Below are 13,366 nucleotides of genomic sequence, written 5' to 3'. Positions count from 1 at the left end.
CTGATAATTTATTGCGGCAATTTTGTTTGTTTCGTGTCATGTAAAAGCATGCAAACATACACACTATGATTATAATAAAACATAGTTCGGTGCGGCTTAAAACCAGAAGTGAAAAGACAAATACATTTCAAGCCCTAGTCTTTCATGAATTGTACGCGAATTTACATGTGTTGTAACATCATCAGACTGTGTCTGTTTCACTGCACTGCAGATTATCATAATGATTATCATATAATTATTATCATTATCATAATGAATATTATTTTTCTTTTATTTATTTAATGGTTGCGATAATCACGATGTCCAAAGATGTTATTATAGCTGAAGTCACTGATTAATTCTTTCTTTAAATATTTGTAAACATGAAGTCGGAGGTATAGTGTCTGTGTTCGCGAGGTGATGTATGAATAAGACAGGCATTATTTGCCAAAACTGTGTAGAACCATTCATTACTACATGTGGCATCATCGAAAGATGCATTACCATGGCAACGCGGTAGTCAGCTTGTGTTACCACCTAGCTTTATGTCTATTTATTTTTTTATTATTGCACATATATTTATTTTCTAGTAACCCATCAAGGTATTATATTTACTTTGCATTTATGTATGCCTCACTCACTCGCTTCAATAAAACTAATTGATTTAACATCCGTTCATGTTTTTTGTTGCTTTTTATTGCATGTTCATGTATATCCAAGCGCTTTACTGCACAGTCACACTTACCTAACTCCTTCAGCTGAAAAGCGGAGGTCATTTTTTCTTCTTAAATTAAGTTGCACGCTTTTGCTTGAAGACACACGTGTATTAAAGTCTGTCTAACATGTCAACAGCGTACATATACCTGAAAACAATTTTTAAGAATGGTGTTTTTTGTCTTTTGTACCATTCAATAACAGCTTTTACTGAACAGGCTTGCTAAGTTATAGTAGGACACTGAGACTTTCGCATTGCGATCTTAGCGCCAGGGTTTGTCGGATTTCCACACGGAAACCGAGACTATTAGGGCACGTGTAGTGCTAAGATCGCTTTGTGGACGAGGTCGACTAGTTTCTCGGAAGACCAAACTGCATGGATGTCGGACGCGCAAAGGGTGCTCGGCCTTCGATTAGAGGAAACCATCTTGAAAGTAGTTCCATTCACGTGGCTGTCGTATTTGACATCCTCTCATTGATAATGACGCGCTGTAAGTGTTGAACCTGTTTTAATTTGTTCTTTTTCTCATAATCAAAGTATAAACATGATTCCTTGTAAGACTACATTTGACATGAAGTACATACGGCCTCATCTGGCGGTGATCCGTGAGATTATGTTAAATCACTACTCAAACAGTTCCTGGGTGTGATGTAGATTGCGCAATAGTTATATTCAGGTATATCACGGCGAGTCAGCTTAATAGAGGATGAAAGCTCGAAATGATGCAGAATAACGGTGCTGCCCACGAGCGCGAGTAACGGTGCTGACAACCACGAATTATATTCGGGTCGGTTCTGTGATTCGACACCCTAATCACAGGATTCTGGCGCACCTAACGGACAGAATTTGACGACTGGGTCAACCTTGTTACCAGGTCGCGGAATAGGCCGAGTGGATCCGAGTGAACTGAGTAGACCCACTAGCACATTCCGGCGCAGTGGTGACTTAGCATCACACCACTGCCATAGGCTAATTTGCATATCACGTGACCGGACTTTCTCTTGTTCGTAAACAAACGCGATTATTCTGAAATCAAAACAGACTGGCCTCATGCAAGACTTTCGGAGAGCTTTACATCTTTCAGTATAATTATATAGATATGCTACTACAACTGCGACAGTGAGGTGCATGACAATATATCTCTGTATGCATTAACGTGGTCGTATAGCCAGCTCTCCGTTGGGCTTCGATGACAGCACGTGGAGCCGTACTACCAATGTAAACAAAGGATAACTACGCAAATGGAAATAGTTTTTCACGTTTTAGGGTATTTTCTACAATGAAAGTAAACCGTCCTATGACATATGTTTATCTAAATGAGTAGACACGTAAAAAATGAAACATATTTAAATCATATGCATTATTTTGTATGTACTATGTAAGGTGTGACGAATCGTCACATGGCCCTGGCCTGTGGCAGAGGTACTATACAGGCCGCATCGATCTCTTGGAAGGGGTGTGAGCCAGTAAGTGACGAATGCATATTACCTGTAATCGCCTGGCTGGGTTAGTGTATTATTGTACTCGGACGACTTCCACTCCGCATTATTTATTATAGATCAGGAATCTGAAGATCTGGGAATAATAACGATGCTAATTTCTTTCACTTTCAAACATCCCTCAAGAAGTTCTGAGCCAAACGACTTTTCAAAAATGGGGTTGCTTGGTAGTAAAAAGATAATAATTACTATGTGTTAAAATAAGCGATTGTTTCTCTCGCCCTACTAAAGACGATGTGTGATAAAAACGTCATGAAAGCTCACTAACTCACTTCTATGGATAATTAAACATTTCATAAAGGCCAGCCATTCTTTGCGGAAATAACTAATCACTGGAAACGTAAAACACCTGATTATGGACCACCGTCATATAGCTGGAAAATTGCTGAGTGCGACGTTAAACTTCGAACAAACAAAACTTAATGACGTCAGGGGTATGACGACAAGCAATAACCAAGGTACACGAAACACTCATAAAATCTCCCATTTTGTCAACTTCCCCACTGCAAGATTGATTGTAAACCTGTCTTTGGCAGAAACTAGATTTTGAAACATGTATGCAATAATCGATCATGTCCTGCACATGTTGTATGTTTTGATAAGGGTTCAAACAACCACAAATAACCACTGAGTTTACAGTTTACATCTAACATACATTTAAAGGAGACCAGAGGTTTCAAAATAATGTAATTTATAAAGTTGATATTTAAACTGAATTTGCATTAAGATGCAGCAAAAATAAAATGATGATGATGATGATGATGATGATGATGATGATGATGATATTTAGTACAACTCACTAGTGGTTGTGAAATGTCTGAGATATTGCCTGCTAAAACAGCCAATCACTTTGGCTCCCAGAATCTTCACACCCTGTCCTTTGATGGGGATCCTATAAAGTAAGTACACGTAGTGTAAAAAATATTGTTAATGTATCTGCCTTGTTTGTTTGGCCATATAACTTCTTTTTTTTATGATTTAATCTTATACAATCTTACCACACATGAATACATCTTTGTTGCTTTGATAATAAGCCATGTTAATGAGTATAATTCTTATGTGTGTAAGTGTGTTGTTTTTTTATAGCAAGATTCCAGCAATATTACGGCGGGGGACACCAGATACGGGCTTGACACATTGTACCCATGTGGGGAATCGAACCCGGTTTTCGGCGTGACGAGCGAACGCATTAACTACTAGGCTACCCGAGCGCCCATAAAAATTCTTATGTAGAAATGAATAATATGCTGACGCACTAAATATCACACCGAATAACTGGGGTCGATAATCATCCGCGGTAACCCAGTGTATCACATCTCCATTTTATTATGATATATACCCCCGACACATCGCAATCTTAACTTCCTTCTGAGGTATTGACCATGATAGAATATATAATACACTGGATAACCGATGAGGTACAATGTGTGGAGCCCCTTTAGTGCCCCCACCTGTTATGAGACTAACAGTGACCTAAACTCCTAATCACCCACTCTCCTATATGTTTTGTTCTTACAGGTATTTACCAGAGCGACTCCTACCAGTCGTGTCAGGACATCACACCAAAGCTCCTCACAGGGACTACACTCCGCCGATGGAGCGTGATGAGGCAGTGTACATCGCAAGTAGCGCCCCGCATCCTGTTTCTAACGACAACATTCACTCCATCAGCCATCAACCACCACAACATTATTACTTCACCAACGACATGTACACCGTCAGCTCCAAAGTTAGTGATAGAGGCAAATACGTTGATCAACCGTCCTCTGGCTATCCCGGTGTGGCCACGTATGCTCCGTCAGTAAGTTCCCCGGATGTGAACCAAATCCCGCCCAATTTTCGTGGCAGCTTCCCGGAACCATTGGACACTGTAACTGATCCATCTGTTGTGTGGCCACCCTCGGACCCCAGAGCGAGTGGCGTAGGGCCATCTCAGCCGAACGTGTTCACTCTTCAGGAAGAAAATCAAAACGAGGCTGAGAGAGGTTTGAGGGAAAGTCACACTTTTGACCGTAGAGGTAGGTTGAACCAACTAGCTGATTTTTCTGAATTTTGAAATCATGATTTTTCACAATATATCTAATATTGAATAATCATAAATATGCCTCTGTTTACAATAATACTACAGTCACACTTTGGAAACTCACTTTTTTCATGACCTATATATTTGAGCATAATCTCCCAGTAATACGATGCTTCTTAAATGCCCTTTAGAGTGTTTCGGTGTCGAATAAGTGAAAATTCGTCGTAAATATTAAGGTAGTAAAATTAAATTTGCATTTTTAATATGGTCCATATAAAACATTTTCTTACAATCTGAAGGAGAACTATTTCGTAAAGGTTGTTTTACAACCCTAAACTATGTTTGAATTAAAGCACTCAAGCCCTCATTTATTGACGTCACCAATTGGCAGATTCTCGAAATTTAAAAAAAACACACCTGATATTTTGATTAATATCTAGAGTGGAACGTGATACAATGAAATTGTTATCCTGTAGACTTTCCTTCTTTGTGCTCCCTATTTAATGTGTGGGGACGAAATCTTTTCTATTCTATTTTTGCCAGCTGCCATGTTGGGATTCCCCATTTATCTCAATGTGTTCACGCATGGAGGGTAATACATGTTATACTTGAGATTTATTTTCTCATATGAAATACACATCACGTATTCTTCTTTTAGGAATCATTCACATAATACACAAAAACTGTCGTCAATATTTTCTAATCCTTATTTTATTTTTTTCTCATTTCAGTTATTAAGTCAAAACGAAGACCTTCATGGTTACGAAATGCTGGGGCGTTGTTTTCAAGAGCGAAGAGAAATAAATAATCGGTCGTATATTTAACATACAATGGTGGAGAGGGTGTCTTTCCTTTGTAATACTATGTAATCAGCATGTGCTATCGATATCCATCACAGGTAAACTATGTAATTCCTAAGTGTTCATGAACAGCCCTGTGGTTCGTTATTCTCGATGATTTTTCGTTGGTCACTTGATGTGATTCACGAAAGTGGTATTCAGACACATATGACCTGCGTCACTCCAGGCTTTCCTCCCACATTTTTCTGACGCGTACTGTATAACTGATTACTGTTAAGCAAATTAACATTCTAACACCAGTTTGCAGATTACTCGATTCTGATTGGTCAATTTAAGGTATCAAATCACAGTAACCACCTCTGATTGAAACAGCCGTTTTGACGGCCGCATCACCGTCGAAGCCAATAGTAATAGAAAAGTACTTCTTTCTCAGTTCTTGTCTGTAGGTACTTTTAAATAATGACATGTACAATTATCGGCGACAGACCTGTACGGTTACTTGAGTATTTAAGTATGTGCGACAATAGATTTCGGGCAGAAAATTATAGTGACGCTGGTGCATAGCTAAACCTTGCGAGCTTGCTTCATTTTAGTTTTGGATGCCTACTTTATTTCGGCGTATGAAGCAGCTGTGCTACACATTTTCAATGTCTGGCTGAATGCGAGTAAAGTATGATGGTGAAAAGACAACACAGACACCCATAATTTGTTTATAGGCTCCTATCAGTGTTTCCACACATCCATGATTTGTTTATAGGTAGTTCTCAGTGTTTCCTCAATTCATATTAAAATCCCACTCAAAACAGTGGACTCTTCACCAATGCCTCTTCACTCAGTATCTTCCAAAGCACCAAAGAGTTTTCGTTTAATTTTGCCATGGTAGAATGGAACTTACCTACTTTGTTTTGAAATATTTGAAACCTAGCGATAAAGCGCTCAGTAATGTTCAGAGGTATCTAATCTACAATAAGACGACCTAAAATTTCATAAATGGCAATGTCTTTGGTACACATGACAACTGCACTGTAAACATACATGTACAAAGGATCCGTGACTATAAATAACCTTTGACTGTCCCTTAATACCGTAAATAAATAAAAGCCTTTGAGTGTATTTGATTTGTGACAACGAACCTATCAGTATGAATGCGTTCTTTCAGCATACGTTGATGTAGGGTTGGTACACACTCACACTGAGCGAAAGCATTCCCCGTGAAGATACTTCAGTATAAAAGTCAATACTCTACACAAACAAATACAAAATAATTAACCTGTAGATACATGCTACGTTTGAAGCCTGTTCACTGATATGGACATCTGAAGAACTAACAATGTGAACAGTGGGGAAATAAATAATATATGTTTCAGGTTTGCGGGTGTTATTCAATATTTGATACCCGTGAAGCTTACATTGAAGCTTCGTTGAAGTATCTTCGTTTGTAGGGTGCATAATATATCTCGCTTGCATATCAATGTGTCGATTCGGCAAGGTATTTTTAATCCATTGGCTTCTAATTACCAACATATGATATCAGGCATGTATATAGAGTATTGATGACTATTCTCTCAGTTGTAACTGTTCTATCCTCTTAGTAGTTATGGTGTAACGATTGCTAAGACAATCGATGCAATTCGATTGGTCATTACCTGATGACGATACATCAATGTTAAGTTTAAACATTAATAGTGTATATCGAAACAGTTATACATTATCTTTTCTTATAGATTCATAATAAACAAATGCTGATATGTATTCACAATTAATGTTGCTTTTTACCCAAAAACAATTTCTTTGAAGAGACAATATCTAATCTGAATGAACTACCACTGCAATAGTCAATCTGTCGCAACACTCATCCCCTATAGTTATGGTTTTATGGTAACAATTACAAATCTCAAAGATAAATAAAATATATTTTCTCAAATCATTGACCATAATTGAAATCAAATCTGGTCGATAACATCAGCTCTGACAATTGTGTGTTTTACCGCATTGGTTCAAGCCTGTGCAGGGAATATACTGCCGGGCAAAAGAAAGTTTACACTCATGTCTGATAGTGGCAAAAATTAAAAAAAGCGAGAAACGGTTATTCGATGGCGACGTATTTGATTTTGGTATTACAGTTGTGTTTAAGACCTTAAGTTAAAAACGTTTGTAAAAAAAATCAAATCCAATTTTCAAGTGTATACCTTCTTTTGTCCGGCATTTTAAGTTAATTTCTTTTCATGATGACCAATATCAGCACCATACCTTACACAATTATAATACAGAACCACATGGATTTGGAATTATCCCATTATCGGCGTCTCCGTGAATCAAACCTTTGCAAAGACACCTACCGGGGCTGATTGAGACATCATAGAGAGAATAGCGTAATCATTTGTTGTGGATGTCATAGAGGTATACCCTCCAAATCTTTAGTCATTCTTTCGCTGTGATAAGCCAGTAAAATAAGCAGATGTCTGGGACCTTTGGAAAATGGACAAACTTGAGGAACGTGCAATTCTTTCTATGTGAGGCTTGGAACCTATCAGTCAACGTAAGCCTAATCGTCTGAAAGGTGGGGTCTCGCGCAGTTTGGATTGATTTTAATATGAATTTACGTATATTTGACTTTTGGAAATGAGGGGTATGTAGTGTGTTGAAATACTCAATGAATAATTTTATTTCCAATACATATAGGCCACAGGCCTTTGTGTACAAAAGTTTAGTACAGACAAGTTTTAAACATTCAGTTTCGTATTTCTTACTTCATTTGCATAATATAGATATTTTGCTAGATTTGTAGTAATGTATGTATCTGGTGATTTCAGATTCTGAAACATATTAAATTTATGAACGTTAGGGTGACAACAGATCTTTGCTTTGAGATATAGTTCCCGTAACTTGACATACGATGGACATATAAGCAGGAAGTGGTACTCGGTTTCAACACAGTCTAATTTACAAAGTTTGCATTTTCTTAAATTTCTTGAGATTTTATAATGACGTCCATTCTCAATTTCAAAAGTATGACAACTCAGTCTGAATCTCGTGAGGGTTTTTCTCATATTTTGCGAATTAAAAATGACAAATAAGGTTCACATTTAACATAAGTTTTAAAACAAGCATAATATGCCATTTATGAACTTGCAAGAAGTTTGCTATGCCAGATCTGCTGAAAATTGTCTTTCAAACGTTGAGAAAAATATTAAGAAAAATCTTTCGGTTTCCATACATTTGGAACCGCCATACATCTCCGAACCCAAGTTTACAAAGACAATAGTGGAAATATTAGTGTTGAAATACAACGATTTAATCCTATTTTACCTGGTACTAAATCCATCTATCACTAGCTAGCTAAATAGCTTTTACTGGTTTATGCTTAGTTTTAAGTATCTTCTGTATCCCGTATATCACCTATTTTATGATTTGCAAATATATGTTCATAAAAGTAAAATTGTACTTCATGCAAACAAAAGGAACTAATAAAATGTTTTAATAAGCACCGTTATTTTATGCTTTTTGTATATCCTCGAACGTCTATAGACAAACAGTTTCTAACACAATTTATTGCCATCTTGTATCTGTACTGTGTGGTACAATAATGACATCTATTGTGTGGCGTGCGGCGAGTGTGACGAAGTCCCCAACTATTTGTTCCCACATTCACAGGTCAACTGCTAGTATATTATGCTACATGTATGTAGATTTCATAGACGAAGAGCGAATACGTTCTGGAGTTAACATGCACTTATTAGATGAATACAGATATGCAGAGGCAATTTAACATCAACTATCCGGGGTAAAATTTCATAACGTCTATGCTGAAGCAGCTCTCCACCAGTCAACGACCACCGATACCCATGCCGTCAGTGTTTCCCATCCACGCCGCTACCACGTGGACGTTGTGGCTATTATTGTCTTGACCGCTGTGCTGAATCAGCTCTCCACCAGTCAACGACCACCGATACCTATGCCGTCAGTGTTTCACATCCACGCCGCTACCACGTGGACGTTGTGGCTATTATTGTCTTGACCGTTGTCCTATAGAAGAATTGGATCGGGTGGTACCGCCTTCGTATGTAAGTTGTGGGGGAGTCCATGACGAATATTGCAGCAGCACAGCAGATTCGCTCATTATGACTTCGAGAATGGAACATCGACTTACTACGTTTTATATATTTAAATCGAACACGCCTGTAACAAACTGGCTGAAATAACGAACTTATTTTTTGTCCCGACCGTATACATGGATATGCTGTATGTATGCTTTCAACGGACTACGGTTATAACGAACAAAATTAGTGGTCCCTTTGGGTACGTTATAACCGTATTTTACTGTATATGAATCTGTTGAGAGACTTTCACTTTGAACATCGTGAAAAGCATATCGATTATTTAAAACAGACCATTGACCATTGATTTAAAACAGGATTCCTAACTATCCGTACAACTCTCATTCACACGTAAAGGTGATGTTTCTCGTGGTCTTTGGGTCAATGATAAAATCACCCACAGATCCATTAGTGATGCATTGGCCACCGATCGTCAAGTTCACAAACTGCCAGTCAAGTATACGTCCCCCACGAGATGTACCGGAGATAACGTTATGGATCGGGTCGTGGGTAGGTTGAGAGTCCACTGACAAATTGATTACTGTAATGTTTGAGATGGTCCCCTCCGCTGCCGGATCCATGTCGTAATTGACAATTCTTGGACATGATCCTTCTACCCGAATGTTTTCAAACCGCATGTCGCTAACGTCAAAATGGCGAGTATTACCAAACGTGTCAAAGACGGCGCCGTTTCCTGATATAGTTTTACACACGTTTTTGAACTTGCACCAGTCGGTGTGGATGATGTCCATGTCGACCATGCTGACGTTGCGAACAGTCAACGTTTTCCATCCTGTCTGAAGCGTGCCTCCGTTCTGCATCTGCCACTGCACGCAACGTCGTACCGTCATATTGCTCATATGGATCTGAAAAATAATTTTCCAGAAAATATACTGAACCGCAAAAGAAACGTCACCCCAAGTTACATTGCATGAAAAGTTGTCATTTACACATCTGGGTAATTTTTGTCAAAGTTTCTAAAATTTAAAATTACCTTGTCCGGAAAAATGCAGATGACATTAAAACCGATCGCCCAAACGCATTACGGCAACGGCCATGGTAACCCGATGCATGTGAGTTCCGGGTAAATTGAAATGCACATGCGCTCCCCCATTTCTTGCCCTATAAAAATCCACCCAGATCGGATAACATTCATTCGTTATTGAATTGCTATCATATGCCAAGATTGTCAAGAAACCAAGCCCTTGGACGATTGCAAGCTGGATAAACCGCCCGGCAAGTAGCCAATGCATTTCAAGTCCACGTAGAGGAAGACTCAGGGTCACCGCCCAACGACAGGATCGTCAGATTGTGCGACAGCATTTTCAAGATCGCTTTGTTACTGCTGCGGAAACTGCTCGACAGACCATGGGGACACATCAGCGACACATTAGTGCGGACACCGTGCGTCGACGGTTGACAAGCAGACACCTCCACTGTCACAGGCCACACCGAGGACCCGTTCTGACACCACGTCATCGCCGGGACCGTCTTCAATGGGCAACACAGCACCAGCATTGGTGCCACCAGTCCTTTACTGTATCTCAACAGCAGATGGCAGAGAGAGAGAGAGAGAGAGAGAGAGAGAGAGAGTCTGGCGACGCCGTGGGGAACGTTATTGTGTTGTTGAGAGAGACTCGTGGGGTGGAATTGGTCTTGCACAGAGGGTCGGCCCTGTGGTTTTCCAGAACATCGGTTCAGGGAGAGGCAATGGTGTCACAGCAGCTCGGTACATTGATCAAGTCTTTAGACCACGAGTTTCAGCATGATAACGCCCGTGTCCACACTGCGAGAGCAAGAAAGACTTCCTCCAGCAGAATGGCATCAGAACCATGCAGTAGTCTGCCCTCAGCCCCGATTTAAATCCCATTGAGAACCTGTGGGACGAGATTCAAAGACGACTGAATGACGTCCGACCAAGGCCGACAACTGCATCTGAACTGCGTCAGGCGTTCCTCAGAGTGTGGGCTCAAGTGCCTATGGCCTTCATCAAACGCCTCATCCATTCCATGTATCGACGTTGTACGGCAGTCATCAATGCACATGGCGGACACACAAGATACTGACTTGTGATGACATTTTCTCAGAGACTAGTATTGTGTTTCACTTTAATAACATTTGACACTTAAATTTCAACCTTGATGATCAGGTATGCCAAGTTTCATCTTTTCAATATGTCTCAAACTATGTTTACAGTGTTTGGACAAATAAGGTCTCATATAAGTATCCATGGTGACGTTTCTTTTGCCGTTCAGTATACATGCTTCAGATTTCACATACAATAAAAAGTTTTTAGAAATTATTCGCTTGACATTCTAATTGTTCGAACTTTCTTTCGAAACAAACCATATCCTGTCTCTTACAAATGTCTATGGTTAAGTTTTTTTAAGACGGTTCCGTAATGTTGGCAACATCAGCAATAACCAAAATGAAATAATTTGTTTTAGAGAATACCTGCAACGAGAAGAAATTGTTCTAGATGTTCTGAAAAAATGGCTTCTCACAGAGTGAGTGAGTTGGGTGTAACGCCGCTTTTAACAGTATTCAAGTTATATCACGGCGTCTCAGCTTAATGTGGGAGGAAAGCTCGAAGTGATGCAGGTCTCAGACGTTTACCAATTCGATGAAACCAACGAGCATGGGTATGGTGCTAGAACCTAGAAACATAATCGGGGCGAACCGGGATTCGAAACAACAATCATAGGTTTCTGGCGTGCCTAAGGGAGGCAACTCTGCACAGCGAATCGCGGCGCCTCAGACGACTGGGCCACCCGTGCCCCCGGCTTCTCACAGACATAATGGAGCAGTGACAGTCGACAGTCTTTTACAAAAATTACCCACCGAAATATGAAATGGTCGTGCCTTAAGATTACTCCTAAAACGATATTGCTTTATTTTTTTATTGCTGTACCTTAATGTTAGCATCATCTGCTATAATGAAGCTGTCCTCCACCAGTCCCCCAACTCCAACCCCGATACCATCCGTATTGCCCATCCATGCCGCGACCATGCGCACGTTGCGGACAACGTTGTCGTTACCATTGGCTAGGAAGAAGAATTTAGCCGGGTCGGCGATCGTCACACCTTTGTAAACGTTTCTGGACGAGGTCATGAAGTTCACAGTACATTAGCCTATTCTTTCATCGCGACGGACAAAGTTCTCGTAAGAGATGACGCCACGACCGTGCATTCTGACTTCGCCATGCGGCAGTTGAAACCCTCCCCTGATGTACGCCCCGGGGGCTATATACACCTGACGGATCTCTGGACCAACTGTCAATGATGTGGAGAAGTTGTGGATCCCTGGCCCATAATACAAGACATAGGGGTCAGACGGGGATGGAACATCCACTTCTGGAGGGTCGGCGAAGACGAAGAGTTTGTCGGTGATGTCCCGGACACCAAGGCCGTAGTCGTAGTCAAACTCTATAGACATCATCCGGGTATTATGGAGAACAGTGAACGATGCTGTGTTTGGGTTTGTCCTCTTGCACTGATAGCCATAGCTGGAGGGTCTAACAAGGCAGTTGTGGAAGTCTTTGGGGGCGTGGACCTCGACGGTGACGGGAGCGCCGGTGAAGGCGAAGGACGTCCATGACATACTCCTCCCTGGGGGTTCGCGAGGTGGACTGCTACGGTGGTCGGAGGTGCTGATGTATACAAACAGTCTGTTGGGTTCTTGTCCAGTCTGCGTGACGTTGATCGAGAATTTGTCTGAAGGAGCTAGTCCAGGGGTTGCCGGGTAGACGATGACATCGGAACACACAACATGTAGCAGCAACACGAGAGATCGGGCGTCCATGTCTGTCGGCTCGAGTATTCCGGTTTGTGAAACAAACTATTTATACATCACGGACCAGTAAACTAGTTCCGCGAGCACGTGACGAACAGTTTACCTTATCATGACATAGTTTGTCCACTGACCTGCCGTATTGGCCATGGTGATCCAGTTCGTGTTGTTGCTTATCTACTCATGAAAGACTTGTAACACCCTTTTCATATACAATAAAACAATAATAAACCTTTCACCAAAAATATAACATACAATGCACACATTTCATTTATAACAGTATAACGATCTTACGTCCAGGACAGGTTAGTTGGTTGGTCGGTTTGTTGTTTTACGCCGCACTCCAGCTATATGACGGCGGTCTGTATATAATCGAGTCTGGACCAGACAATCCAGTGATTAATATCATAAGCATCGATCCACGCAATTGGGATTGATGACATGCATCAAACAAGTCAGCGAG

General features: G+C 40.5%; 2 protein-coding genes across 2 annotated transcripts in view; one reads left to right on the top strand and one right to left on the bottom strand.

Moving 5' to 3' along the window:
- The window catches only part of LOC139467420 (uncharacterized), a 34,630-nt gene extending 28,204 nt beyond the window's left edge, over nucleotides 1-6,426 (top strand). The window contains exons 7-8 of the mRNA XM_071248981.1: nucleotides 3,712-4,211; nucleotides 4,948-6,426. Of these exons, the coding sequence (XP_071105082.1) occupies nucleotides 3,712-4,211; nucleotides 4,948-5,024 (577 nt within the window). The 3' untranslated portion in view covers nucleotides 5,025-6,426. The remainder of the gene's footprint in view (nucleotides 1-3,711; nucleotides 4,212-4,947) is intronic.
- Nucleotides 6,427-9,461: 3,035 nt separating this feature from the next.
- On the bottom strand, nucleotides 9,462-12,924 carry LOC139469140 (uncharacterized). Its single transcript, XM_071251275.1, has 2 exons — nucleotides 12,025-12,924; nucleotides 9,462-9,979 (listed from the first exon to the last, which is right to left on the bottom strand). The coding sequence occupies exon 1, from the start codon at nucleotides 12,913-12,915 to the stop codon at nucleotides 12,241-12,243; it is 675 nt and encodes a 224-aa protein (XP_071107376.1). The 5' UTR covers nucleotides 12,916-12,924; the 3' UTR covers nucleotides 9,462-9,979; nucleotides 12,025-12,240.
- Between the last annotated feature and the right edge of the window lie 442 nt (nucleotides 12,925-13,366).

The sequence above is a fragment of the Haliotis cracherodii genome, unplaced genomic scaffold (assembly GCF_022045235.1).
Source record: "Haliotis cracherodii isolate W230 unplaced genomic scaffold, xgHalCrac1.p SCAF_2, whole genome shotgun sequence".
NCBI classification, from domain to species: Eukaryota; Metazoa; Mollusca; class Gastropoda; order Lepetellida; family Haliotidae; genus Haliotis; species Haliotis cracherodii.
The sequence above is the reverse complement of the archived record's forward strand: the minus strand, read 5'-3'. Positions and strand labels throughout refer to the sequence as shown.

Bases quoted from the DNA above. Each gene is read 5' to 3' on its own strand.
- LOC139469140 (XM_071251275.1), bottom strand. From the start codon at position 12,915: ATGGACGCCCGATCTCTCGTGTTGCTGCTACATGTTGTGTGTTCCGAT.